Source organism: Oculina patagonica, chromosome 1, assembly GCF_052425735.1.
Source record: "Oculina patagonica isolate OP01 chromosome 1, crgOcupat, whole genome shotgun sequence".
Classification (NCBI taxonomy): Eukaryota; Metazoa; Cnidaria; class Anthozoa; order Scleractinia; family Oculinidae; genus Oculina; species Oculina patagonica.
The window spans coordinates 7,886,450-7,912,880 of NC_135758.1; the positions used below are offsets into that span (position 1 = coordinate 7,886,450).

General features: G+C 39.2%; 3 protein-coding genes across 6 annotated transcripts in view; all 3 read right to left on the minus strand.

The window, feature by feature from the left end:
* Positions 1–2,049, minus strand: part of LOC144655247 (titin-like) — a 36,002-nt gene extending 33,953 nt beyond the window's left edge. The window contains exon 1 of the mRNA XM_078515472.1: positions 1,937–2,049. Within this exon, the coding sequence (XP_078371598.1) occupies positions 1,937–2,003 (67 nt within the window). The 5' untranslated portion in view covers positions 2,004–2,049. The remainder of the gene's footprint in view (positions 1–1,936) is intronic.
* Positions 2,050–10,124: 8,075 nt separating this feature from the next.
* On the minus strand, positions 10,125–16,023 carry LOC144644726 (uncharacterized). Its single transcript, XM_078504250.1, has 6 exons — positions 15,957–16,023; positions 14,912–14,953; positions 13,665–13,821; positions 13,300–13,448; positions 12,752–12,928; positions 10,125–11,813 (listed from the first exon to the last, which is right to left on the minus strand). Exons 1-6 carry the CDS (start codon positions 16,021–16,023, stop codon positions 11,719–11,721), a joined length of 687 nt encoding a protein of 228 aa, XP_078360376.1. The 3' UTR covers positions 10,125–11,718.
* LOC144654590 (immunoglobulin superfamily member 10-like) lies at positions 13,334–25,674 on the minus strand. Of its 4 annotated transcripts, XR_013570938.1 has the most exons (11): positions 25,516–25,674; positions 22,067–22,264; positions 21,688–21,840; positions 20,057–20,365; positions 19,244–19,393; positions 18,687–18,863; positions 18,341–18,490; positions 17,757–17,933; positions 15,818–16,860; positions 13,645–13,821; positions 13,334–13,448 (listed from the first exon to the last, which is right to left on the minus strand). XR_013570938.1 is itself a non-coding variant. In XM_078514780.1 (9 exons), exons 1-9 carry the CDS (start codon positions 25,580–25,582, stop codon positions 16,766–16,768), a joined length of 1,467 nt encoding a protein of 488 aa, XP_078370906.1. In that variant the 5' UTR covers positions 25,583–25,674; the 3' UTR covers positions 14,371–16,765. The 4 variants fall into 4 exon arrangements, 2 of the variants coding, with proteins under 2 accessions (XP_078370906.1, XP_078370890.1); XR_013570939.1 differs by lacking the exons at positions 13,334–13,448; positions 13,645–13,821 and adding an exon at positions 14,936–14,953; XM_078514780.1 differs by lacking the exons at positions 13,334–13,448; positions 13,645–13,821 and having other exon boundaries at positions 14,371–16,851.
* Between the last annotated feature and the right edge of the window lie 757 nt (positions 25,675–26,431).

Below are 26,431 nucleotides of genomic sequence, written 5' to 3' on the forward strand. Positions count from 1 at the left end.
ATATATCATTTCAGCTAAATTTTACCTATTCATCCTTGTTACGTTCAGCGTTCAGCGTTCACTTCAAGGTCAGGTCTGAAAACGGGTATGGATTTTTGAGTCCAGGTCTGAAAACGGGTGTGAAAAATGAAATTTTTTGGTCTGAAATTGGGTCTGGATTTGAAGATGCGGGCGACACACCCCCATCAAAAATTTCAAGGAGTACCCCCCCCCCCCCCCCCCGGGCGACGCAGCCCCGAGTCTTGGCGACAGCGGAATTTCTAAACAGCGACAAGCGACATGATTGCGGCATTGAAATGCGACAGCAACACAATAAACGCTAAAAAATGACAGCGACATGATTGGAAGTTGTGCATTTATCAATAATAGCTAGAAAATGGTGAGTAAATATACCCTAAATATAGCATGGAAGTGAGTGCACGAAATGGCATTTCGGAGAGCTTAGATTTTAAAAATTGCCCCCACACAGGTTCGCTGCTCTTGATAAATTTGTACTAGCCTGATTAAAGTGCGGCTAAGGCCCTCTGATCCTATGACAAAACAGTTTCTCGTGAAAAGAGAACTCAGCAATGTTTGAGCCGATGACACAAACTGCCAACTGAGATGCGGCAAAAAATCGAACTTAAAATAAAAAAGTAAGCCAATCATAACCATCCTTCCGTTATTTAAGAGGCTGCAAAAGCTAACAGGGAAAACTTGAAGCATCGGTGTCAACACTGCGATAAAACGACAGCGACATTTACAGCCGTTGGTTACTAGGCGACAACGGTCCTCAGAAGCATGCGACATTGCGACACGGCTACCCCGCCTTGGAAGGCCTCTTTAAAATATGAAAAGTGTTAGGAAATAGACGCTCTGTGAAGCCCCAACTAGTGGGGCATTTGACCGCCTAAACTGCCAACATAGCGGGGAATTTGACCAAAATTTTAGCTTCTAATTTTTGATTTTCTTTCGTTTTTATTATCTTTCATATTGGTCTAAATCTACTCCAGTTCACCTAAAATCCTTATGGTTTCCACTCTTAGTCTCTCCACCGCTTTTTGTTTGTAAGATACGTACAAAACCCGCAGAATAACTTTTTGAATCGCTCGCATCGAAATTCAAAACAAAAACAAAATACTTTCAAGGGGTTTAAAAAAGATACTCAGTTAAAATTAGCTGTCGAAAATAAAGGAAAATTGTTGAGAGTCGACAATTCCGCCAAAGCTTTAAGGTCTCCGCACACTTGGGGACATGTTGCAGCAACATTTAGTAGCGACAAAATCATGTGTTGTTCACACTGAGGGGACATGTAGCAGGGACGATTTTGCGGAAGTTTTGTTCCTGCGACATGTTGCACGGATTTCAACTCGTTGGACTGCGTGCAACATGCTGCAGGGACAAAATGTTGCAAGAATTCGTGTTGCACGCGCCAAAAATCATCAGCACACACGAGGGGACATGTTGCTGCGACATGCCCCCGCTACATTTTCTTGCGTGTGTACACATTGAGATTTTGTCGCTGCTACATGTCCCCGCTACACGTCCCTGCTAAATGTCCTCTCTTTGTGAACAACACATAGTTTGGTCGCTCCTTCATGTCGCTGCGACATGTCCCTGCGTCTTGACCCCATGCATGCGGAAACCTTAAATCGTTCTCGGATGCTGGTGGTGCAACAACGCAAATTTTACCTTCTTTTTAGAAAAAAATATCATTACCATTATTGAGAGCTAATTGTGAACTGAGGCGTTGTTTAGGCTAACTCGCGCGCACGTCCGTAGATCGATCTGCAGCCTGCATTTGTCGCCCATCGACGCCGTCCTCAATTATACACAAGTTTCGTTTGATCTGTCATCAAGCCCGGGCATCAAGCCACTAAAGACTAGCCTGCGTAGCAGGCGTCTGTGTAGTTTTTAGCGCGCGTTTTTAGCGAAAAGACAATCTTCAGAATCTTACCTGAGTTGGCCTCGATTATCACAGAAAACAGCGAGAAGAAAACACAACAGAAGAAAAATTTTGGCATGATCGATGATCCTCGACGCGAGCAGAGTCAGACATTTGTGTTAATGAGATCAGACCTTTTTAGCTTGATACGTCATACATTAATCACGTGGTCTGAAATGGGTAAACAAACAAAGCAGTTTTGTGGATTTCGATATGGAGTATTTATACTCCCGTGTGTATAACTGCTTTACTATCTCTACTAACGAAGATATATCTTTCCATAGTTTTCCCAGCGATAAAAAACTCGTCAAGGTTGGAAAAATTTAATCGCTAAAATACGATTCCAACTACGCTTTGTCTACGATTTACGGCAACATTATTGATGAACTTGAAACATTCATTTACTCAAGCTTGTTACATTGTCGCTTTAATGTATGAATTTCAAGAATTAGAAGTGACCCTAAAAACGATTTCAAGGTACAAGCTTATACCAAAGTTTGTTTGGAGCATTTCCAACAAGAGAATTTTGTGTGCTTTGACACAAGTTCAAGAGGACTGAAACCAATTCGCTTGCCCATCAGTTTGCAGCTGGACGAAAATAGCTCCTGAGCGGTCGCTTCCAGAGAAGAAAAAAAAAACAGATAGAAGAGCTAAATGCTGTCCTTGACGTAAAGCTAACTGAAACGGCTTCAGAGGGTGAAGGCTAATTCGATCTAACTGCTTTTCGAGACCTACTCAAGAAAATCTGCGAGCACAGATTTTCTAAAAGTGTTTTCTTTGTACCGGTATTATAATATTATAATCATAGATTGCACTAAATTAAAAATCCAGTGCCCATTTCACTTGTATCAGTTCAATCACAAAGTTACTCAATATACAAATCCATCACTGAATACTATGAAATCTCTTGTGGGAGTTGATTTAAAGGGAGGTATTATGTTTGTTTCACAGCTGAACACAGATTTACAGGGTTCATAACCTTTTCAAAAACAATTTTCTAGGACTTTTCCAGGACTCAGATTGATCTGTCCAGGACTCTTAAATTCACATTAACCCTTTCACTCCTAAGATCTCAATATTATTTCTCCTTATTGTCTTCCATACATTTCTTATGATGCAAGTTCTAAGAATTCAGTTGTTACTCGAGTTTAACAGATTTTCAAAACATTCCAGGACCAGTTGTCTCCCAGGACCCGTACAAACCCTGAGTTTAAATATCTGATAAACAAATTCTCACAAGGAATGGATTTCTTGAGGTACTTTCAGGAAATAAAGAAGTATCTAAGCTGCTGGTGACAGTATCGTGGCAGATTAAGGCTTTGATATTGAAGAAGAGTAAAGAAAGTAGAAATTCAACTGAACGTCCCTCCCTTCCTGAAAAACAACCCTAGTTTAATGCAAAGGAGGTCATAAGAAAGTGAGACATTTCTTTAGCTTTTTAAAACTATTAAAATACCCGACTTGTACTACCAATAAGTTCATTGGGTACCATCAATCAAGTCTGGACAGTTTGTTGCTTACTTTCAAACCTCATGAATCCCATTTTAACTGATGAGTGTAACAGCTGTTCAGGAACCATCTGTGTATAACATTTCTACTTTGAGAATATTTTTACAAGTAAAAATTTGCCTCATAGTTCCGTCTTTTGAGGGACAAAACTATTGTTGTTTTTGTTTTTTTTTGGGGGGGAGGGGGGGGAATCTGTCTGACTGTCATGTACAACCTTGTAACTACTCAGCTTGATTAGTGTATTTCTATTCTGTGTAGGTTTTTGCCTATTTTAGTAAATTTATTTTATGCTATTATTATTTCTATTTATTTTGGCAAAATAAAATGGTTGTTATTGTTGTTGTCATGTCATGTTAATTTAGGCAGTAGGGTCCTTTTCTCAGGAATCATAAAGTTTGCTAGTGACTGGATGTAGTTTAAGTGTGTCAGCCAAGTCAGAGGAAGCTTTTCTTAATACAGATTTCATGGCTGGCTCAGGGTTAATGCTATCCCCTCTTCGTTTATGCCATTCATGAGGAACACTAGTGCAGGTTTTATTTACTAAAATGTACTTGATCCTTAAAAAAAACACCAGTGGTTCAGCAAATACAAAAGGCCCAGCAAAACATGATTGAAGTACCCTCCACTTCTACAAGAAGAGAGTATACAAATTAAAAAACTTTCACCACCAAATGATTGTAAAAGTTAGCAATACAGATGAATAGACCATATAACACAAACAGGTTTTTCTGTAGCCAGTTTATTACTCCAGGCATGAAATCACAAGGCAGTTACTAGTTAGCAAGGTAGGTTCAAGCAAGTAACTCAATTTTTGGATGAGATATACAATTGAAAGCACCACTCATAATCTTCTCAATTAATAGAATACGAGTGGGTCCTTTAATAGCTAGGCTAACATAACAACACTATAGTAGTAAAAACACATTGCACAACTGAGACAGAATATCTTGTATCATCATTTATTCTCTTGTCTAGCGCGCGTGGTTGTAAGAACTTACCCAGCTTAACAAAATTAAGAACATTTTGCTTCTGTAACAGTTCCTCTTCTCTTGTCACTTTTCAATTTCAAATTTATTGAGAGGGAATCTCGGCTTTTCTTTTGGCTCCGGAAGCAGCAGACCTTTACGAAACACGATCCATGATTGTCTTCTTTCACAAAAACATTGTGTATGTAATTTTCTGTAAAGCATTTATATCCTTTTTTTCCGCAGTCTCCTTTTCTCCACAGCCTGTTAGGTTGCTTTGCAATAGTAATTGAAGATACTTTATGGACGTTTTTTAAGTATTTTGGCCAGTGCGACTCGAACACTACAACCGAATCCGCCATCTTGAATGTTCTGTTTACCCATTTCAAACCACGTGACCAGCTAGCTAAAAAGGTCTTAAACATCCTGTTGACATTGAAGTTATTTTCGATCACGTATGGCAAAATACGATTGCGGTAACAGCGGAAGACCATTCTTGCTATCGAGTTACCAACTTTGACCTCATGAGGATAGGGTGACTGGCTTTAACTAGTTTAACTTTAAAAACCCAAGAACCTAAAAACGTATGGAAACTACGAATAGTGGTCCTATTTTTATTAGAGCAAAAGAAGGGAACGGCAGTTTCTCACGTAAGAAACGACTTTAAAACAGCGCTGCCAAACCATAAAAACCATTTCCTTGCAAAGTAATAAAACGCTGCAGCAAGGATTTCCTGCGCTAAGTACGCAGCTCCCTAATTATATTTTATGTGATAACACTAGATTACAGTATAAGATTAAAACGATCTACCGAAAGGTCACCACAAACACTTGCAATGAAACGTGGTATTAAAAGCGCACACGAAGAAAAATTCCGGAGCGATGCATAGGCTCACGAAATTAAACCGGAAAATTCCTGAACACAAAATTACAAAACGAAACAGAAAAATCTTAGAGCCTCTAGAATTATTGAAAAATAATAAAATATGTCTAGTGACTCTGTCGCATATTATTTGTAGAAAAATCACTGTCAGGCTGTAATGCGCATAAGCAGACCATTAAAGGACAAAAGGACAAAACTTGAAAAAGTCCGCCTGACTTTTTCAGGTTGAGATTTAAAGATCCTGATGGCATCACAATACAAACAATAATATCACTTCTTTATCGCTCAGTACACTTGCATGGAGATTTTTAACAAAATTGGGGTACGTTTTTACCTCATCGTAATGAGGTTGTCGTGATCATTCTCAAAGTCACGTGTTTCCCTCGCTAACTCCATTCTGATATTAAACCTGATATTCAAGTATTAAAGGTTCTTTAAAACGCCATTCAGCACATGTCAATCAAAAGCAAATTATTCCACAACCTCATTCCCAGGGTCTCTCTCTTTCAGGCAACAAGGTTGAATTTTCACAAAACAAATCGAAAGGGGATCAGTTACACTTATCTTCCAGTGATAAAAGAGAATAGAATTTTACGAAGTCTACGAAGCCTCAGAGCATATGCTATCAATGACCCATTCACGTAAAAAAACAATGCAAATAAAGTGAGATTGTGACATTACTTATAGCAGCTATTAAAGCTACATGCAGTTAAGCTTGTCATGCTGCACGATTTTGTTTCGCGTCACATTATTTTTAGTCACGTCATCCGTTTTTTCATCTTTTTTTTTTTTGTGCAGAAACGCGCATCTTCCCAGGGGGTGGGGGGAGGGGGGATACTCTGGCTTGTAAATGACGGGACTGATCGAATGGAGGCAAAACTCAAGACCCAAAAAAATCCCTAAGTCTTCCGACATAACGCAAAAAATTCCCTGGACCAAAAATAGCCCCCCAAAAATCCCTTGTCAAATTACCCCTAAATACCCGATTCCCTCTATAGCTCGCGCCTGCAGGGAATCACGGTAGTTATATTCATCAAACCCTACGCGAGACTAAGCAACGATGCGCGTTTATTAGTCTCGGGCATGGTTTGATGAATACAACTACCGTGATTCCCTGCATGCGCGCGCTATAGAGGGAATCGGGTATTGCCAGGAGGGGCAAAAATATAACACAAAGAAAACCATAAAAAATTGAACGCTCGTGTTTGTTTATTCATAAGATAAGATAAGATAAGACTTTATTTATACACGGTTTTTCCATCAGTCAATTAAGTTACTGGACTATCTACCTATCTAATTAATAACAACAAATTCAAAATAACGAAGAAAAGTCTGCTTTTCATGGAGGCCGTGTCTAAAATTTACTTAAAACTGTAACTTACTTTGGAGTTTACGGATTCAAACCCCCGTCCTCAGTCCCGAAGATCTGATTTCAAGTTAGACGCCTTACCATTAGGCCACCAGCGCGCAGCTGTGTGACGTCATTTCCGCCACACACCAAGCTCAAAGACTTTGGCTACAACTGGAATTAATGATATTGGCCGATAATAGTCGTCAGATCAGAACGCTTCCCAGAATTTTTATACAATGGAGTGACTCTGGCAGATTTCCACTCATCGGGAAAGATACCCGTCATTAGGGATTGATTAAATATTATGAGTGAGAGATTCGGCCAGTAAATCAGGACATTCACTTAGAATTTTTGCTGAAATATTATCTAATCCTGTTGCCTTTGACCTACAAAGCTTTGATAGTAGTGCAAAAACACGTGTAGGTGTTGTTTTTTCAAAAACAAAATTTTTATCAGTTGCGGTAAGAAATTCGTCGAAGGATTTATCAACTTCTGTTACGTCTCCACTAAGGCTTGGCCCAACTTCTGTGAAAAAGTAGTTTATTATTTCTGCAATATCTGTTTGATCTTCAGAATTTACCCCACTATATTCCATTTCATTAATAACAGTTTTATTGGATTTTTGTGAGGTCAGTTCATTGATACGACAAGGCCGCGCCTAGACACTTAAGTTCGTTTTTAATACCCAAAAATATACTTGGCAAATTTTCCAACCCTAAATAATCCCGGAATCAAAAATTTCAAACCCAAAAAAATCCTTCGATCATCCCCGTCATTTACAAGCCGGAGTACCCCCCCCCCCCCCCCCTGGGCGCATCTTTCTCTCAAATTTTATTTGCTGCTCAAAATTACGACACCTGAGAGCACGAACCCATATCCGTGAGCAGAGACTTCAGTGAACGGACTGCCGTCATCTTTAAAATGACCGCAAAGAACCTGGGACTTGTGAACCTATGGACCTGTGGTCTTGTGGATACATAGACGTGTGGACTTGTGGACCTACGGCCTTATGCGCCTACTGGCGCGACGAGACATGATGATGATGGTAGGGCACTGTGTTTACATATTTCTCAGAGAACCGCAGTTTGAAAAGGCTAGCTAAATTTGTTCCTTTTGGATCTTCCGTTACGCTGATACTCAAACATACACACAAATTTAATACTAAAATTCCCGTTTAATAATCTTTGCAGTTTTTATCATTTAACACTGTCGGTTATCGCTGAATCCCGTTACATACTAATAAAACTTCACATGGCGGATTGTCAAACAGAGTTTCTTTCAGAATCTTATATCGCTTCGATGATTTTAATATATGATATTATTGTTCCCTTTTAATTTTTTTCCCTGTTTAACAATGTACGTCGACCACAAACTCCAAATGACTCAAAGTATAGTTAAGCACACAAAAACTCCAACAGTCCAACAGGCCTTGATTAAGACGATTAAGTTATAATTGCACCATCTTGTAGAAATCTTGAAGCACTGATCACATGTACGTTCAGTCATGTAAGACTAGCGTAAGGCCTTCTCTTTTCTAGCCTGCAAATACAGCTCCCAGGAGCAAATGAGAGGCGGCTGTATTCGCAGGCTATCTCTTTTCGGATCGATATCTCAGTCCGAGCATGACGCCGTTTTTAAAAAGCAACTGTGTCACGGATTTTTGCCAAAATTAGGCATGGGAACGGCCATCAAATTCCATCAAATATTTTATATATATTTATATTTAAAGTATTTTATATTTTAAATATAAATATAACCATTTAGAACAGAGATGGAACATTTCGACAACGCAATGTTGCTTGTAACTTAAAATTATCATGCCCGGGTAACACATTTTTTTTGTCATTCAGAGCTATAGTCCTGTCATTAACGGTCCAAAGAAGTAATTTCTTCGCTAACATTATGTTTCACAACAAGTATTTGGCAAATGTTAATAACATGGAATAAACACAGCCGCGACACAGTCCATTTAAGCTGGTTAATACCAGTTTCCATCTGGTCGGGTTATGCGACTTCTTAGTAGTCTTCTGTCCATCCAGGCATATGTATTAACTACCCCCATCACTCTTCCTGCCCCGGTCCGCTGTCTTTCTGGCGTCTTCTCTTTGTTTTTTCTGGCATTAGCTAGCCGCTCCAACATGTCCTTAACTTGCTCTTGGCTTAGTGACTTTCTCATAGCTTTCTTGACGGAGTTGCCTGCGTTTTCGTCTGATGCTTTCGACGTATGGAGCCTGGTAACAAGAGCGTCTACTTGCTCTCTGGGCAAAGAAGCAAGCCGTTTAAATTCGGGATACTTTATGTAGCTAGTTCTGTTCCAAGACATTACGTTTCGAGTTTTGAGCCCAGATTTTCGTGACGGCAGAAATAATTGTTTGACTGGGGTCTCTGGATGAAAAATGTTACGCAAGAGGCTCGTTTATTTCTTTGAAACTTATCTAATTGTTCACTGTAATAACAATGTGCATTGTTCAACACAATGCGGCGAGTATTAAACTACAGGATTATATGATATTTGTTTAGTAATTTATTCCACACTTTGAAAGACACTGTCTACTGTTTGAAGGTGGGATAATTTTTTATGTTTTAAAAAGTACCGTAAGTACTTTATTTACTTAATATTAATATACAATTGCTAGTTTTAAATAAAAGCTCATATACCATCTGATTATGGATCACAAATATGGAAGGTGTACGCGTCAGTGAGAACAGCCAAGGAGCTCAATTATTGCAATTCTTTGGGTGTTTTTAATAAAACAATTATTCCACTCGCGCTTGTTGTATGTGCGATAGTTATAGCCAACTCGGCGCTACGCGACTCGTTGGCTATCTACCATCTCATATCCAACGCGCGCTCATGAAGGGGAGTTTTGGTTGAACTAGGGTATAACTTATGACCATTTTTGCCTGATATAGGGTGTGGTTTTGCAAGCTGGTCAACAGTTGGAATAATTCTTTGAAGTTACTATTTTATCGTTTTAAATTAAATAGGAAATTTGAAGCCTTTCTCGAATGCTTATGCAAACCGAAGCAGTTCTGGGGTAGGGTCGATCTGAAAGGGTATTGTTTTTTTTTGGTCAGGTATGAAATAGACTAAAGGGAAATCGCCTATTATGGTCTTAAATAGGGTACTAGATTCTCATTTTGTGGGCGTGGCATAAATTAATTTTCACGCCAAAGTAGTACCAATTCTAAAATAGGATGAATGTTTTCAAGCAAATTATTCCGAAATAAAAGATATTTGCGTAGCAAATGCAGTTATATTCCCATCATTTTCAAATTGATAATATCAAAAGCCCTTTAAAGGTACCGTGACAGTAGCGGCAGTTGGGTTTTAGGACCTTAAAAATTTTACCCCCAAACAGGTACGACAAGCATCCCAAGTCATTTTTATATTGAAATTCCACTCCCCCGGGCCCGGGCCTTGCTTTGTACAGTGCTTTGTTCTGTATAATTATATACCGATTGAAAAAAAATCAGTAATTCGCTGACACTATTTATTTTCATCATTTATTATCAAAGCAAATGTGTCTTAAACTATCGAAAAGCGGTATATGCAAACACTCCGATATAAGCTGCAATGATTATCGATCATTAATAAATATCGTTTTTATAAGGTTAAAATAGCAAAAACAATCCAATACAGTACTAATTATGAAACGAACTCAAGCTGTCGTTTTTATAACTGTTTCTTTGCTGTAAAAAATCTCTTCAATATAATTACAAGCCACAAAAAGCAAACCTGATCAGCTTAGAATCAAAGAAACTTGTAAGCTTTTTATAACAATTTGTTCGGATAATCTATAAACAAATTACAACGTCAAATATTGACCACCAACTATGCAATAGTTCTTGAAGGGTTTTCAAGGCAAAAGGCACCAGTAATAGATAATGAATGGTACATCTCTTTTAAAAAAACGCAAGTGTCATGAAATGCACTGGCAAACGACATTTTCAATTGCATGGCCAACACAAACGGCCGGCCAAGCCTTATGTTTAAAGATTACATCATCATGCCATTCCTGACACTTTTGCTTTCTTAAAAACTCCTCAGAGAGAATTTGGCAAGTATATATACCGTTTATTAAGTCTAAACTTACAAATTTATAGAATTGCTGAAATATCCTAGGATGTCCAATGCCCTGGCCAAGCAAGAACGAATCAAAACTAGTCAATTGTAAGAGCTCAAACTCTCGTATTAGTTTATCCTGTATGTCATTAACTGAAATTCTAAGAAACTATCTTACAATATATAGTCTATAGGTATGTGCTTTACTAGTGCCATAATTATACAGCAAAAGAAGCTTCATTTTGGAGGAAATAGTTCAATGATCAGCTGCGTTTTTCGTTAATTTTTGACAACCTTTTGACATATTTCTGTCAGTTTTCCAAATTTCTGAAGGCCCTGTGGAGTACCATATATTATGTGTTCTTGGCAGTAATAACGATGGCCGTGGTACGAAATGGATGCAAGAAATCTAAAAGCGTGATGACATTAAAAAAGGTTGTTGATTTTGAGACTTCGATGTTCAATTTGAAATCGTGAATGTTCAAAATTTTAAAAAAGTTAAATGATTTTTATGCATGGTATGGCAAACCTTGCCACCCAGCAACTGTTATAATTATCAAACAAATGTTCCTACTTTTTCAAAAGTTTAAATCTCCATTAGCATTTACAATTATATTTAATCTCAAAATGGCCAATATTACATAACTATCTTTCTAATTTTCTGGCACCCATTTTGCACATAAACGACCATTATTTTTTATTGACAAGGCTACGTAATAGGGTCTGCAAAGGAACACATATAGGCCTTGTAACGACATCACCAGCGCAGTTAGTCAGTATACGATTACTATGCCTTCAAATGACGCAACAAGCTTGACTTTCGCCTGCACAAAATCGAATATTATTATATGTCCAAAAGAAGTCAACAATTAAATGAAAATGCTTAATGAATGAAAATGAAAATGCTTAAATCGAGTAGTAAATCACTCAAGATTAAATCATATTCCTCCCTTTCTTAAAAGGGTACATCAAACAAACAAATCGCCTTTCCCTATTTTTCTGTGCTTCTCCTCTTGTCATTTTACAAAAGCAGGGACGACGCAAGGAATGTAGCCAACACCGCCAGAACACCATGCAATGCCAAAGCCATCGTACCACCTTTCGGGTCTAAAGGATCTATTGAATAAGAAGAAACATTTAGTCATTCCTATTCTGTACCGTTTTTATGCAAGTTTATCTTATAAAGGGAAGCTTCGAGCCGCGAAGTGACACATACTGCCAAAGCTTATCCCGGTTTCGATAGCATTAAGCAGCTAGGAGTATTTCTACTTCCCCCTGGATGGGATGCTAGTCTATCGCAGGGTACCCCTCAGCATTATTTCGCCGGTACCCATTTATACACCTGCATGGGTGGAGAGAGGCACTATGAGAGTAAACGGTGTTGTGCCCAAAAACACAACACAGTGACCCGGCCAGGGCTCAAACCCAGAACGTTCGCTCCGGAGTCCGGCGCGCCAACCATTAGGCCACCGCGCCTCCCCAATTTTATCTTAATCTCACAGGTTTCAAACAAGGGCACTCGAGAATATGCAGTGAACAGTCCTTATGAGACAGGCCCAAACTTTTGTCAAGGGTCCGAAGGTCACAAGAGATTGAATGGACCTTTAATTTTTCACAAATATTGCAAACCGCGATAATGAAATCGAAAATTTGTGAACTCATACCAGAAAATTTGGGTCAAGAGGGACTTATACAAAGCCGAAAAAATTCCTAAACCGAAAGCTTTTCTTCAGGAAGTCGAATTGATGCATGGAATGGAGAAAAAGAAAAGCGGCTGAAAAGAACCCTTCTGAAGGGCGTTTCGATAGGCATTGTTCCAGGAGTCAATATAGCTCGTAGTCATGTTCTTCAACATGATGATTTCTGAATTGGTCAGAATGCCTTATTTTTTCTGATAGACGTATAGTATAATCAAAAGTAGACGGTCCCAAGAACACAAATTAATTTTGTCAAGACAACGATGAATCCAACCTTTTCTCAATTTCTTCTATTTAAATGGTAGCAAAAACCCAATCAGGACTATAGTCTACACCTAACCGACACCTAACCCTTACCTTCGACAGTAAGGACAAACCGCTGGCACCGATCCTCGTCGACGCTCTCAGAGCAGTTTGATGGCAGGCAGCAGTAGTAGCTTCCGGTGTCAGTCGTGACCAGGTCACTGACGGCCAGGTAATAAGGGTCATATATTCCTTTGCGTGTGACATTGTAACGCTTATTCGTCGAAGAACCTGCAATACAATCAAACGGGATATTCAGTGGATCATTACTTGTTTATACCGGTTTCGAATACTTCATTGGTTGACTGACCGACCGAACGGCCGAGCGAACGAACGACTGACCGATCAACCGACCGACCGACCGACCGACCGACAGACTGATGCTTGGACGTTGAAAGAGTTACAAACGATCAATGAAGGCCAGACCACAAAGCTGCTTTCTCAAACAAAGTACATCTTGAAAACAAAACCTTAAGTATTTCTAGTTTTCTATTTCTCTCAAGGACTCTTGGACACTGAAGTTAGAGGAACACTTCTCTTGATCCCAGAACTGGACTCGATGTTAGTGAAACTGAGTTAATCTCTCCAAACTTCAAACTTACCAATACAGGATTTGACCACTTCGTCACTCTCGTTTTTAAATTTCCATTCCACGTTCAAAGGAAATCCTTTGGCGCTGCACTCAAGTTTTGCGCCCCCTCCTATCTCCTTTACGATTTCTTTCTCGCCTTCATGTTCAAACCAGGTGCAACTAAAAACAAAACGTAATACAAATTCACAAATGAACAACAACAAAAATGAATAAAGTTAGCATTTCTACATTGCTTCTATCTATTTATACATTGCTTCTATCTCTTTCTCTACATTGCTTCTATCTCTTTCTCCATTCTTCTATTCAAATGATAGCAAAAACCCAATCTCAGGACTAGTCTATACCCTAGCCTTACCTCCGACAGTGAGGACAAACCGCTGACACCGATCCTCGTCGACGCTCTCAGAGCAGTTTGATGGCAGGCAGCAGTAGTAGCTTCCAGTGTCAGTCGTGACCAGGTCACTGACGGCCAGGTAATAAGGGTCATATATTCCCTTGCGTGTGACATTGTAACGCTTATTCGTCGAAGAACCTGCAATACAATCAAACGGGATATTCAGTGGATCATTACTTGTTTATACCGGTTTCGAATACTTTATTGGTTGACTGACCGACAGAACGACCGAGCGAACGAACGACCGACCGATTGACCGACCGACCGACCGACCGACCGACAGACAGACTGACTGATTCTTGGACGTTGAAAGAGTTACAAACGATCAATGAAGGCCAGACCACAAAGCTGCTTTCTCAAACAACGTTCATCTTGTTTTGAAGAAGGATAAGGGTCGAGAAGGCGTGCCGCACACGCCACCCAAATTTTATAATACCCCCGGGCTTTGCTTTGTACAGTGTTTTGTTCTGCATAATTATATATACCAGTTGTATGAACTGTTCCAATTCAGTAATGCACTGACACTATTTATTTCCACCATTTATTATCACAGCAAAATATATATGTCTATGAACTATATTGGTATACCGTAATGATTCGATTTAGCGCCCTCCTTCAAATAAGCGCCCCCTTCCGAATAAACGCCCCCCCTTCGAATGTGTTTTTGTAAATAAGCGCCCCTATTCCAATAAGCGCCCCCATTCTAATTAGCGCCCCCGTTCTTATAAGCACCCCTATTCTAATAAGTGTCCCTATTGTAGATAACTGCCCATACTGAAGTCATTGACGTCAACTAGATAAACTCCTGACCGTTCGCCGTACAGTTCATGTATATATTTACTGCTAAAATGAACAATTATTTTAAAAGTAACTGAACTTTAAACAATTTCTAACTGTTACAGTTTCTGTTATTGTTAGATACATTTGGTTGTTTCTCAAGAAATTAAATAAGCGCCCTGTCCCGAATAAGCGCCCTGTCTCAAATAAGCGCCCTCCCTCGAGGTGCCAAAAGTAAATAAGCGCCCCGGGCGCTAAATCGAATCATTACGGTATGCAAACACTTCTATATAAGCTGCAATGATTATCGATCATTAATAAATATAATTTTTATAAGGTTAACATAGCAATAATGATCCTAATACAGTACTTTTTATAAAATGAAATCTGTCGTTTTTATAATCGTTTTTTTGTGTTCTTAACATTTTCTTCAATATAAGCCAGAACAAACCTGATCGGCTTAGAATGAAAGAAACTCTAAGTTTTTCATAATCTATGAACAAAAGCATTAAAAATTAAATTTCAGCATCAAATATAGGCTGCAAACTATTTATAAGTTCCTGCAAGGTCATTGTTCTCAAATCAAGACGCCGGCAGTATTTTATATAACTCAATGGTACATCTCACTTATAAAACCAAAAGTGCCATGAAATACGCATGCACGGTGTTCACCACCATTGTGAAGTCGCAGGTATTTGAAAATAATTTAAATACAGTAAACACCCGCGTGTAAGAACCTACAATTTTCTAAGTTTGGCAAAATAGGTTCTTGTATTTGGGGGTAGTTATTGGTAATTTATGCTAAGTAGGTTGTTAATAAGGTTCTTAGTTTCTAAGGAGGAGCCATAGTTTTTGATTGTACGAGAAGAAAAAAAAATGGGTTTGGTCCTTCATTATGCAGCATTTATAATTATTCATAACTGTATTGCTTCAAGCCTCATGCAAGGTCCAAAGAAGACAATTACAGTCTATGTGAATCTGTCTTTTCTTTATTTGTAAATACAGTTTGGGATGTTCTGTGAAAAATGTTCATAAAAAATTTCTATAACCCACATATAAGAACCTGCTGAAATTTGCTTGGCTAAACAGGTTCTTATACGTATTTTGGGGTATTAAAATGGCAAATTTCTGCCAGCAGGTTCTTAAACCACTAGGTTCTTACACGCGGGTGTTTACTGTATCATCTTCCAACCATCACTGTCTGACACTGTCACCAATAGCCGACGACATACAGTTGAATTGCATGCACAATGCAAACTCCGGGCCTGGCCTCACGTTTGAAGATTACACCATCATGCCATTCATTACACTTTTGTTTTCTTCAAACATTCTCAGAGAAAGTTTTGGCAAGGTTTACCGTTTCAGTGTAGACTTATAAACTTCAGAATAGAATTCTACAATATTCCAGATTCCAAAGCCCTGGCTTAGCAAGAATGAATAAAAAAAATAGCCAATTGTAAGAGCATGTCAACTGAAATTCTGAGACACTATCTTACAATATATCAGTAGACTATAGGTATCAGCTTGACTAGTAGCGTAATTATACAGCAAAAGAAGCTTCATTTTGGAGGAAATCGTTCAATGATCAGCTGTGTTTTTCGTTTATTTTTGACATCCTTTTGACATATTTCTGTCGGTTTTCCAAATTTCTGAAGGCCCTGTGGAGTACCATATATTATGTGTTCTTGGCAATAATAACAATGGTCGTGGGACAAAAATGGACGCAAGAAACGGAAAAGCATGATGACATTGGGGAAGGTTGTTAATTTTGAGACCTTCGATGTTCAATTTGAAATTATGAATGTTCAAAATTTTTAAAAAGTTACATGATCATTATGCATGGTATGGCAAACCTTGCCACCCAGCAACTGTTATCAAACAAATCTTCTTACTTTTTGAAAAGTTTAAATCTCCTTTAGCATTTACAATTATATTTAATCTCAAAATGGCCAATCTTACATAACTATCTTTCTAATTTTCTGGCACCCATTTTGCACAAAACCGACCATTATGTTTCAATCGACAAGGCTACGTAATAGGGTCTGGAAAGGAACACATCACACATCACCTGCGCAGTTAGTCGGTATACGATTACTATGCCTTCAAATGACGTAACAAGCTTGACTTTCGCCTGCACAAAATCGAATATTATTATATGTCCAAAAGAAGTCAACAATTAAATGAAAATGCTTAAATCGAGTAGCAAATCACTCAAGATTAAATCATATTCCTCCCTTTCTTAAAAGGGTACATCAAACAAACAAATCGCCTTTCCCTATTTTTCTGTGCTTCTCCTCTTGTCATTTTACAAAAGCAGGGACGACGCAAGGAATGTAGCCAACACCGCCAGAACACCATGCAATGCCAAAGCCATCGTACCACCTTTCGGGTCTAAAGGATCTATTGAATAAGAAGAAACATTTAGTCATTCCTGTTCTGTACCGTTTTTATGCAAGTTTATCTTATAAAGGGAAGCTTCGAGCCGCGAAGTGACACATACTGCCAAAGCTTATCCCGGTTTCGATAGCATTAAGCAGCTAGGAGTATTTCTACTTCCCCCTGGATGGGATGCTAGCCTATCGCAGGGTACCCCTCAGCATTATTTCGCCGGTACCCATTTATACACCTGGGTGGAGAGAGGCACTATGAGAGTAAACGGTGTTGTGCCCAAAAACACAACACAGTGACCCGGCCAGGGCTCGAACCCAGAACGTTCGCTCCTGAGTCCGGCGCGCCAACCATTAGGCCACCGCGCCTCCCCAATTTTATCTTAGTCTCACAGGTTTCAAACAAGGCCACTCGAGAATATGTAGTGAACACTTCTTATGGGACAGGCCCAAACTTTTGTCAAGGGTCTGAAGGTCACAAGAGATTGACTGGACCATTAATTTTTCACAAATATTGCAAACCGCGATAATCAAATCGAAGATTTTTGAACTTATCCCAGGAAATGTGGGTGACTAGGGACTTATACAAAGTCGATAAAATCGCCAAAACGAAAGCTTCTCCCCAGGAAGTGAAATGGAGAAAGAGATAAGTGGCTAAAAAGGCATTTTCCCAGGATTCACTATAGCTTGTAGTCACAGATTTGGCTAATGCTGCACAGCATGGTTATTTCTGAATCGTTGAAATACTCTCAAGTTATCTTTTCGTATAGACGTGTGGTATAATTAAGGTAGACTGTTCCAAGACTGCAATTTCGTCAAGACAACGATGAATCCAACCTTTTCTCAATTTCTTCTATTCAAATGATAGCAAAAACCCAATCTCAGGACTAGTCTATACCCTAGCCTTACCTTCGACAGTGAGGACAAACCGCTGACACCGATCCTCGTCGACGCTCTCAGAGCAGTTTGATGGCAGGCAGCAGTAGTAGCTTCCAGTGTCAGTCGTGACCAGGTCACTGACGGCCAGGTAATAAGGGTCATATATTCCCTTGCGTGTGACATTGTAACGCTTATTCGTCGAAGAACCTGCAATACAATCAAACGGGATATTCAGTGGATCATTACTTGTTTATACCGGTTTCGAATACTTTATTGGTTGACTGACCGACAGAACGACCGAGCGAACGAACGACCGACCGATTGACCGACCGACCGACCGACCGACCGACCGACCGACCGACCGACCGACCGACCGACGGACAGACTGACTGATTCTTGGACGTTGAAAGAGTTACAAACGATCAATGAAGGCCAGACCACAAAGCTGCTTTCTCAAACAAAGTACATCTTGAAAACAAAACCTTAAGTATTTCTAGTTTTCTATTTCTCTCAAGGACTCTTGGACACTGAAGTTAGAGGAACACTTCTCTTGATCCCAGAACTGGACTCGATGTTAGTGAAACTGAGTTAATCTCTCCAAACTTCAAACTTACCAATACAGGATTTGACCACTTCGTCACTCTCGTTTTTAAATTTCCATTCCACGTTCAAAGGAAATCCTTTGGCGCTGCACTCAAGTTTTGCGCCCCCTCCTATCTCCTTTACGATTTCTTTCTCGCCTTCATGTTCAAACCACGGTGCAACTAAAAACAAAACGTAATACAAATTCACAAATGAACAACAACAAAAATGAATGAAGTTAGCATTTCTACATTGCTTCTATCTATTTATACATTGCTTCTATCTCTTTCTCTACATTGCTTCTATCTCTTTCTCCATTCTTCTATTCAAATGATAGCAAAAACCCAATCTCAGGACTAGTCTATACCCTAGCCTTACCTCCGACAGTGAGGACAAACCGCTGACACCGATCCTCGTCGACGCTCTCAGAGCAGTTTGATGGCAGGCAGCAGTAGTAGCTTCCAGTGTCAGTCGTGACCAGGTCACTGACGGCCAGGTAATAAGGGTCATATATTCCCTTGCGTGTGACATTGTAACGCTTATTCGTCGAAGAACCTGCAATACAATCAAACGGGATATTCAGTGGATCATTACTTGTTTATACCGGTTTCGAATACTTTATTGGTTGACTGACCGACAGAACGACCGAGCGAACGAACGACCGACCGATTGACCGACCGACCGACCGACCGACCGACAGACAGACTGACTGATTCTTGGACGTTGAAAGAGTTACAAACGATCAATGAAGGCCAGACCACAAAGCTGCTTTCTCAAACAACGTTCATCTTGATGACAAAACCTTAAGTATTTCTAGTTTTCTATTTTTTCTCAAGGACTCTTGGACACTGAAGTTAGAGGAACACTTCTCTTGATCCCAGAACTGGACTCGATGTTAGTGAAACTGAGTCAATCTCTCCAAACTTCAAACTTACTAATACAGGATTTTACCACTTCGTCACTCTCGTTTTTAAATTTCCATTCCACGTTCAAAGGAAATCCTTTGGCGCTGCACTCAAGTTTTGCGCCCTCTCCTATCTCCTTTACGATTTCCTTCTCGCCTTCATGTTCAAACCACGGTGCAACTAAAAACAAAACGTAATAAAAATTCACAAGTGAACAACAACAAAAATGAATGAGGTTAGCATTTCTACATTGCTATTCTCAGAGTTATTTTTATAGAGGTATAATCAAAGGCCAAACTCTTAAATTCAAGACCAACTCGTGAACTTCAAGATTTTGGATTTTGGCCTCTCAAAATCTTAAATTCAGAATTTTGGTAGGTTAATATGGAACGTTTTGTGGAGTCTATTTATTATGCTGAGGGGGGGGGGGGGGGGGGGAGAAACCCTGCGATGGACTAGCAACCCATCCACGGGGGGATACTCCTAGTGGCTTAATGCTACGAAAACCGGAATAAGCTCCGGCCTGATGTGCTACTGGGCTTGTAGACCGACTTAACCTTGCCTTACTCCTACTCTTTGTCATTTCTCTAGTTAAAAAACTTTATTTCTAGTTAAAATCAGCAAACTGGCATGTTATTAACATTTTGGCTGCCTTTTCTAACATAACAAAGGGGATAAATCAGCGTGCTAGCTGTCCGGACAAAAAATGCCGCCGTTTCTGATTAAGAAAAACCAATTATAATTAGTTAAATTTGTGTGTATCGCCTTCAGTTTATATGGACCGCGTACGAAACAAAGTAAATTGAAGCAAAAGCTGTATTATTATTAGTAGCACACACTTACTGCTAATCACAGTGCTGTCTGTAACGTTGTACGGCCGTTTGTTTTGCAAGAGCACTTCCAGAAGACAAGTATATTCGCCTCCATCTTTGACGCCGACATCTTCGAGAACAAACGGACCAAGCGGGTTATTGGAATTTGGCGGGTTAGGGATTAACACGGTGCGGTTCACTACGCCGTCTTTAAACCATGAAACCTTTACCAGTCGTGTGTCTTGACTTCCTCGTTCCGTCATGTTGCAAAGGATTGAAGCGTCCATATCGTGTTCCAGGAGCTTAACTTCAGAAACGACCACTTTGGGAATTTCGTTTACTAAAAGAAAACAACAAAAATTGTCTTTATTACTTAGCACAAATAAAAAGGCACTGCACGTTTTTTCTTAACAGAGCTTTACAGCGGTTTTACCTTTACGCATCTTTACGTGCCTTTAAAGCTCCGTAAAGCTCCAACTCCAGCTTTACGCAACTTTCGGAAAGTTGAGTAAATTTCCGATTTCGTGCTGTGCCAGTAAAGACGCAATTTTTTTTTCTATCATCATTTTTTTTTATGTCACCACCTACGGATCGAACCCATAACCTTGGGCTTGTTAGCATCCCAAAACATGCACTACACCACTACGTTGATCCCTCAAACCCCCAAAAATGTAATCATATAAAGCGCCTTTCTTCAGGTGTCAAATCTATATTATACAACAACCGTGCTACTGCGCGCGTTTTTATTGGTTGATACCTGTTATCTATTAGAGTACAGACGCACAGATGACGTCACTGCGTGGTGTTACTCGCATGCGTGATCAAAGTTCATAGTTCAAATCGGTGTTGTCGACAAAGTTTTTTAAAACTCGCGGGGCCACCACAAAGCAAAAAAGTTCAGTCCAGTTATAAATCTCCAGAAAGTATCGTTTACCTTTCGAAATATTTAACTGGGCTAAACAAGCTTGAAGAAGATAGTGAATGATTTGAGAAACTATCGAATTCTGTATGAAAGTTTTTGTCCGATGTTGAGTGGCAGTTGAACGCTATGTTTAAAGTTTACTGATTTAAACAATTTTCCAGATGGAATAAAGGTTAGTTCTTTTGTTGATGTTTTAATTTCCCATTATTCTTTTTATTAAATCGGTTAAGCAGTACTTCGTAGTTACGGAAAACTTTATCATGAAACGAAAACAACTTTAAGCTCACCGTTAGCGGCATTTCTTACACTAAAGTGTACTCTAAACTTGTGTTATTGTATGAAACAAATAGAAAAATAGATTCAATTTTGCCGTGGGTCTGTTTAGTTAAAGATCACAGAAGACGTCAAAATGTAATAAGAACATCAGTGACCCACTCGCCTAGCGGCTCGTGGCCACTTCTTTGTTCTTACCACATTTTGACGACATCTGTGATCTATAACTGAACAGACGCACGGCAAAATGGAATCTATTTGTTTAATAGTTCGCAGCTCGGTAAATATCTATCACTAGCCTCCTCCACTTGAGTTAAAAGTTGTTTTAGTATATACTACAACAGTGAGATAATATAACCCAAAAGGATGATTTTGTTACTAGTTTATTCCGAGAGAACTCGGGCATGTCAGTTCACACATGCACGCATCGCGGACTTACATTTCTAAAATGCCAATCAGTGCCTTACCTGTGACGACATTGACGCTGAAGCCATACCTAGCCGGGACATAATGATTTACTGCATACGCGTGGCACTCGTAATTTCCCAGCTTGTTAGTACTGTCGTCTTTCATTGTGACATTCCGAATGTGCATGGTAACAAACAGCTTCCGTCCATTTTCTGCGAATGAAACGTGCGCAAACTCTTTCAATTTAGTTCAAAACTAATAACTCTTGTTTACCCTTGATTTTTACACACATCGAAATGACATACGCAACAACATTCCGACCTAAACGCCGTAAATTTCTTACAGAAACTAAAGACAAAAGACAATGAAAAGAGGTCATACTTTATAACTTGCTTATCAAGATATCCCCGCTAGTGACAATTTAGTGCACTTTCCTACCTTCTGTTTTCCTCGTGAAGTACAAGTTGCCATCATCTGTAAGATTGACATAGTTATTGAAATCGTCTCGCCTCACAAAAAGGATTGTATCGGGAACCTTGACTCCTGACGAATCATACGCAACACAGGTCACTTGAGCTGAAGTGTACTCAATTGGATAGATGATTTCTGGGTATGGCTCCACGATTTCAAATTCAGCTGAAAAAAAAAACAGATCAAATGTTACCATTCCGTTTGCACTTGTATACGTTGGACCCCGGAGTTTGGAGTTCGACCTCTAGGCCTGAAATTGTTAGAAGGCCCATTTACGCTTTTACTTTCCCTTTTGTAAAGGTATTTTAATTCACTGCCAATGTACTGTTTTGTGGAGTTTGAGATCAGCCAAAATCAAAACCATAGCACAGAATTATAAACAGAAATCTCCCCTGAAAAAGTCCCAACCGAAGGAACACAGCCGAAGGAACGAGAGAGATTTGACGTAACGACTTTGCCCCAAGATTCTAAAGATTCCAAAGATCCTATGATTCATTGTTTTTGTTTAGCCCGGGCGCGCATCTTATCATCCGATGACTTCAAAAAACTTCAAACGCACGAGGGACGAGAAGAGAATGGAAGAGAGAAGTCTGAAAACGAGCAAAGACCGTCTCAGTGCTCTCCCTAGACCCCTTTTCGGGTTCATGTCTTGACCGATACGGTGACGTTATTGTTTACATCGAGCGTTCAGAGTTCAGAATCAACAGACATAAACTGGAAGAAACGTTTAAATTATATTTATCATGCTAAGTTTGAAAGCAAAGGGTGGAAAACCTGCTTTAAACGGTGCATTCAGTAGTTGTAATATTTACATCCTTTTTGTATGGTTGAGGGGTAATTCTTGGTACAAATTTCTTTCATCAGTTTTATGCACCAGAAACTTTGATCTTAAACATACGGTATAGATGTTCCAATAGCGAAGCGCACGAGGTCTAAAAATAGAATGCAAATGAATATAACCCCCACAAGGCTCAGCTCAGAAAACACCCGCGTGTTCTGAGAGAAATAGAAGGAATTTAGGCGAAGTTTTCGTTTATGAAAGTGTTTTAGGAACACCGGCTGTCTTAGAAAGTGTTTTAGGAAAAATCGTTCGCAATTTCGGTTTGTTTGTCTGAGTCGTGACGTCACTCGCGCGCCCTCGCTTTAACTGATTCCTGTCCGAGCATGTGGACACTTCTGGAGGAAAAATTCAACTAATGATTTCCGGTTCTAAAGACAATTGTTCCTTTATATCATCGTATAATTATGGCTTACGGCCATCAAGTCTGAGCTGGTTCAAGGTCGGGGAAATCCTTTCAAAATATTACGTTATTACGGTGATAAAAATAAACCTCGAGTAATCTTTCGTGACTGGATTTTGACCACTGGGGTCAACTGCATCAAACATACGTAATCTTCTTAGATATGTTTTAACAAGGTTAAAATAAACAACCAAGAACTAAAACACTGACCCTCGTTCAAAAAAGAATTGCTGGATCAAAAAAAGGCTTGTGAAATTTTATTCCCTCTTCGCTCAAGCGCTTTTAAATAAGCATGCCTTTCCCCAGAAGAGTTTCGTCTTGCTTAGCTTCCCCTGAATAATTTCGTTTTGCTAAGCATTTTTAATGACATCAAAAAACCTGGCGGCGAAATTATTGTCTTGTCGGGTCTTCCCCGTTCAAAAAAACAATCGCTGGATCAAAAAGACCTGTGAAATTTTATTTCCTCCTCGCTCAAGAGCAAATCTTTCCCCTGAATAATTTAATTTTCGCTCAACATTTTTGGCGAGAAACGAAAAACCTGGCGGTGAAATTATTGTCTTGTCAGGCCTTCCCCTGTTCAAAAAAAGAAGAATCGCTGGATCAAAAAGACCTGTGAAATTTTATTTCCTCCTCGCTCAAGAGCAAATCTTTCCCCTGAATAATTTAATTTTCGCTCAACATTTTTGGCGAGAAACGAAAAAACTGGAGGTGAATTTATTGTCTTGTCAGGCCTTCCCCCGTTTAAAAAAAAATCGCTGGATCTAAAAGACCTGTGAAATTTTATTCCCTCCTCCCTCAAAGCTCTTATTAAGTACGTTTATACCTTTTCTCTGAATAATTTCGTTTTGCTAAGCATTTTTTGTGAGAAACGAAAATCCTGGAGGGGAAATTATTGTCTTGTCAGGTCTTGCCCTAACCGATGATATTATTGACACTAAAACAATAAACAAAAGGAAACTCAAGCCAAAGGGAAAAGGCACAAAACTCACGCTGACGCGAACTCGCGTGTCAGCGCAGTTTATGTAATAGACTGTTGTCTCGTTGTCGCGTCGTATTTTAATCTGTTTAAAACGCTCTTTGTTTTCAACAATAGCGTCAAAGAGACATTTACTTTGAGGCAAGAAGAAGTGTGTCAAGTACGGAAATTTATCATTGGGTCTCGTCAACATCATTTGAAATTCATACAGCTGCAAATACCAAAAAGATTATATCATGTCTATTTGGTGCGCTTTCAATTTCGATGTACTGGCCAGAGTCCAACTTAGTGAAACGCCGGTAAGAGTCGAAACGCGTACTTGACGGATTCTTTCCACAAAGACAAGTAGGAAACAAAATTTTTTAGTGATGTCAAGCTCGGAATATATATTCTCCATCCTAAATCCAATACATTTATCTCAATGTAGTTCTGAGAATTTCGTGACCCGGCAAGACAACATTTCGAGATGACGATTTTCTTTATGTATAGACTGTGTTCATTCGCACAACGCAATGTTTAAGAACTAGCTTATTGAGCAATTTATAAAACAAGCGCTTTAAATGTTGCATTCTCGTAAAATAAAAGTACCAGATTTTATAGCGAAACAAACAAACATAATTGAAAATCACAAAACACCATGGCAGACTGTAAGGTAAATTAATCAGGTTGAATGAAAAGAAAAAATGTAAACTGGGCTCAGTGAATAACAGAAATCCCGGAGGCAAAACAATGGACTATGACCAAGGTAGGGTAGGAAAGTGGAATAAAAAATATCAATGTAAGTTGTAGTCTTTTTGAAATCCAAGAAAGAGGGAAAGTAGAGAAATAAACGGATAAATGTTTTTTGTTCATTTTCGTCGCAACTGCAAAACCAAATGATGAATTGTTCCATCATTTCCCAGCGAATTAATGCCAAACAGATACTTAAATTGCGTCTCGGTGAAATAAAGCTTGAAATCATCGGAAAAATAAAATGCATTGTTTCCCTCTGGTAAAATTCCATTGTTGTCATAATAACAGATGGAAAATTCAAAACGAAATGCCTCCATTACAAAATAACTAATACTTTGACTGTTTAATACTGCGACGAAAACGAGTCTTTTCGTGTTGCCGTTGCAAATTGCACCTAGAAAAATACTCGACGAAAACATGGAGCGAAAAATAGGCGTATGTATTACAAGAAAAATAGTTTAACTTACCTTTAGCAACTCCAAATGCTAAAAATAAGGCCAATAAAATGATTTCACGAGCAGAGAAAACCACCATTTTGCTTAGCGGTGAATTCAAACAGACGCTCTTTTGCCCGACAACGACGCGCAAAATGGGACAATACTTTTCCCTTGGCAATGCAACAAGCTCGTTTATGTAGGAGAGCGAATCCAATCTAAGGCAAGTCCTGTCAATGCTTATCAAACAAGGGCGCATGTGATTGGTTCGCTGACTAAAGAGACTTTGTTCAATGCCAAGGTATCAAGATCATCGAATAGTTCCCCTGGAAAGAGTCTGTCCAATCTTTACCCTTTATAAGTCGAAAACAAATGTGTCATCATCGCTTTATTTAGTAATCGGCCTAAGCTGTCAGGGTCACGCGAGTGGTACTTGAAGTGCTAGCTAAATGCGTATGGACATTTTGATGTTATACAGTGTTATGTCACTTGTCACGCACCATTTTGTCAGAAAGAACCAGACCAGGAGAGACGGAACCTACCATTTATAATTCAGTTCTTTTACGTGTTGTTTTCTGTTAATAGGAGACTGGAGCTGTAAAACCGTGCAATTGGAATCGCAAGACAACCTTTGGAGATTGTCCACTAGTTCCAACTGGAACTTCCAGAAAATTAACCTACCGTAATTGGGCGCTTATTGGAAGGAGGGCGCTAAATCGAATCATTACGGTAGTAACCATTTGCATTCCAAACATACATCTTGTAAATTCCGGTTTTTGTGGCTATGTAAGCACCCAATTATATGGGTTTTCTTGCGACAAGTTTCCAATACCTTATTACATGAAATTTTCGCGACACGTTAAATTTCGCGATTTTACGAAAATTTTGTATTTTGAATCACTTTAATTTCGCTTTTTTAAGTAAGACGCAATTAACAATTCCTTGGCAG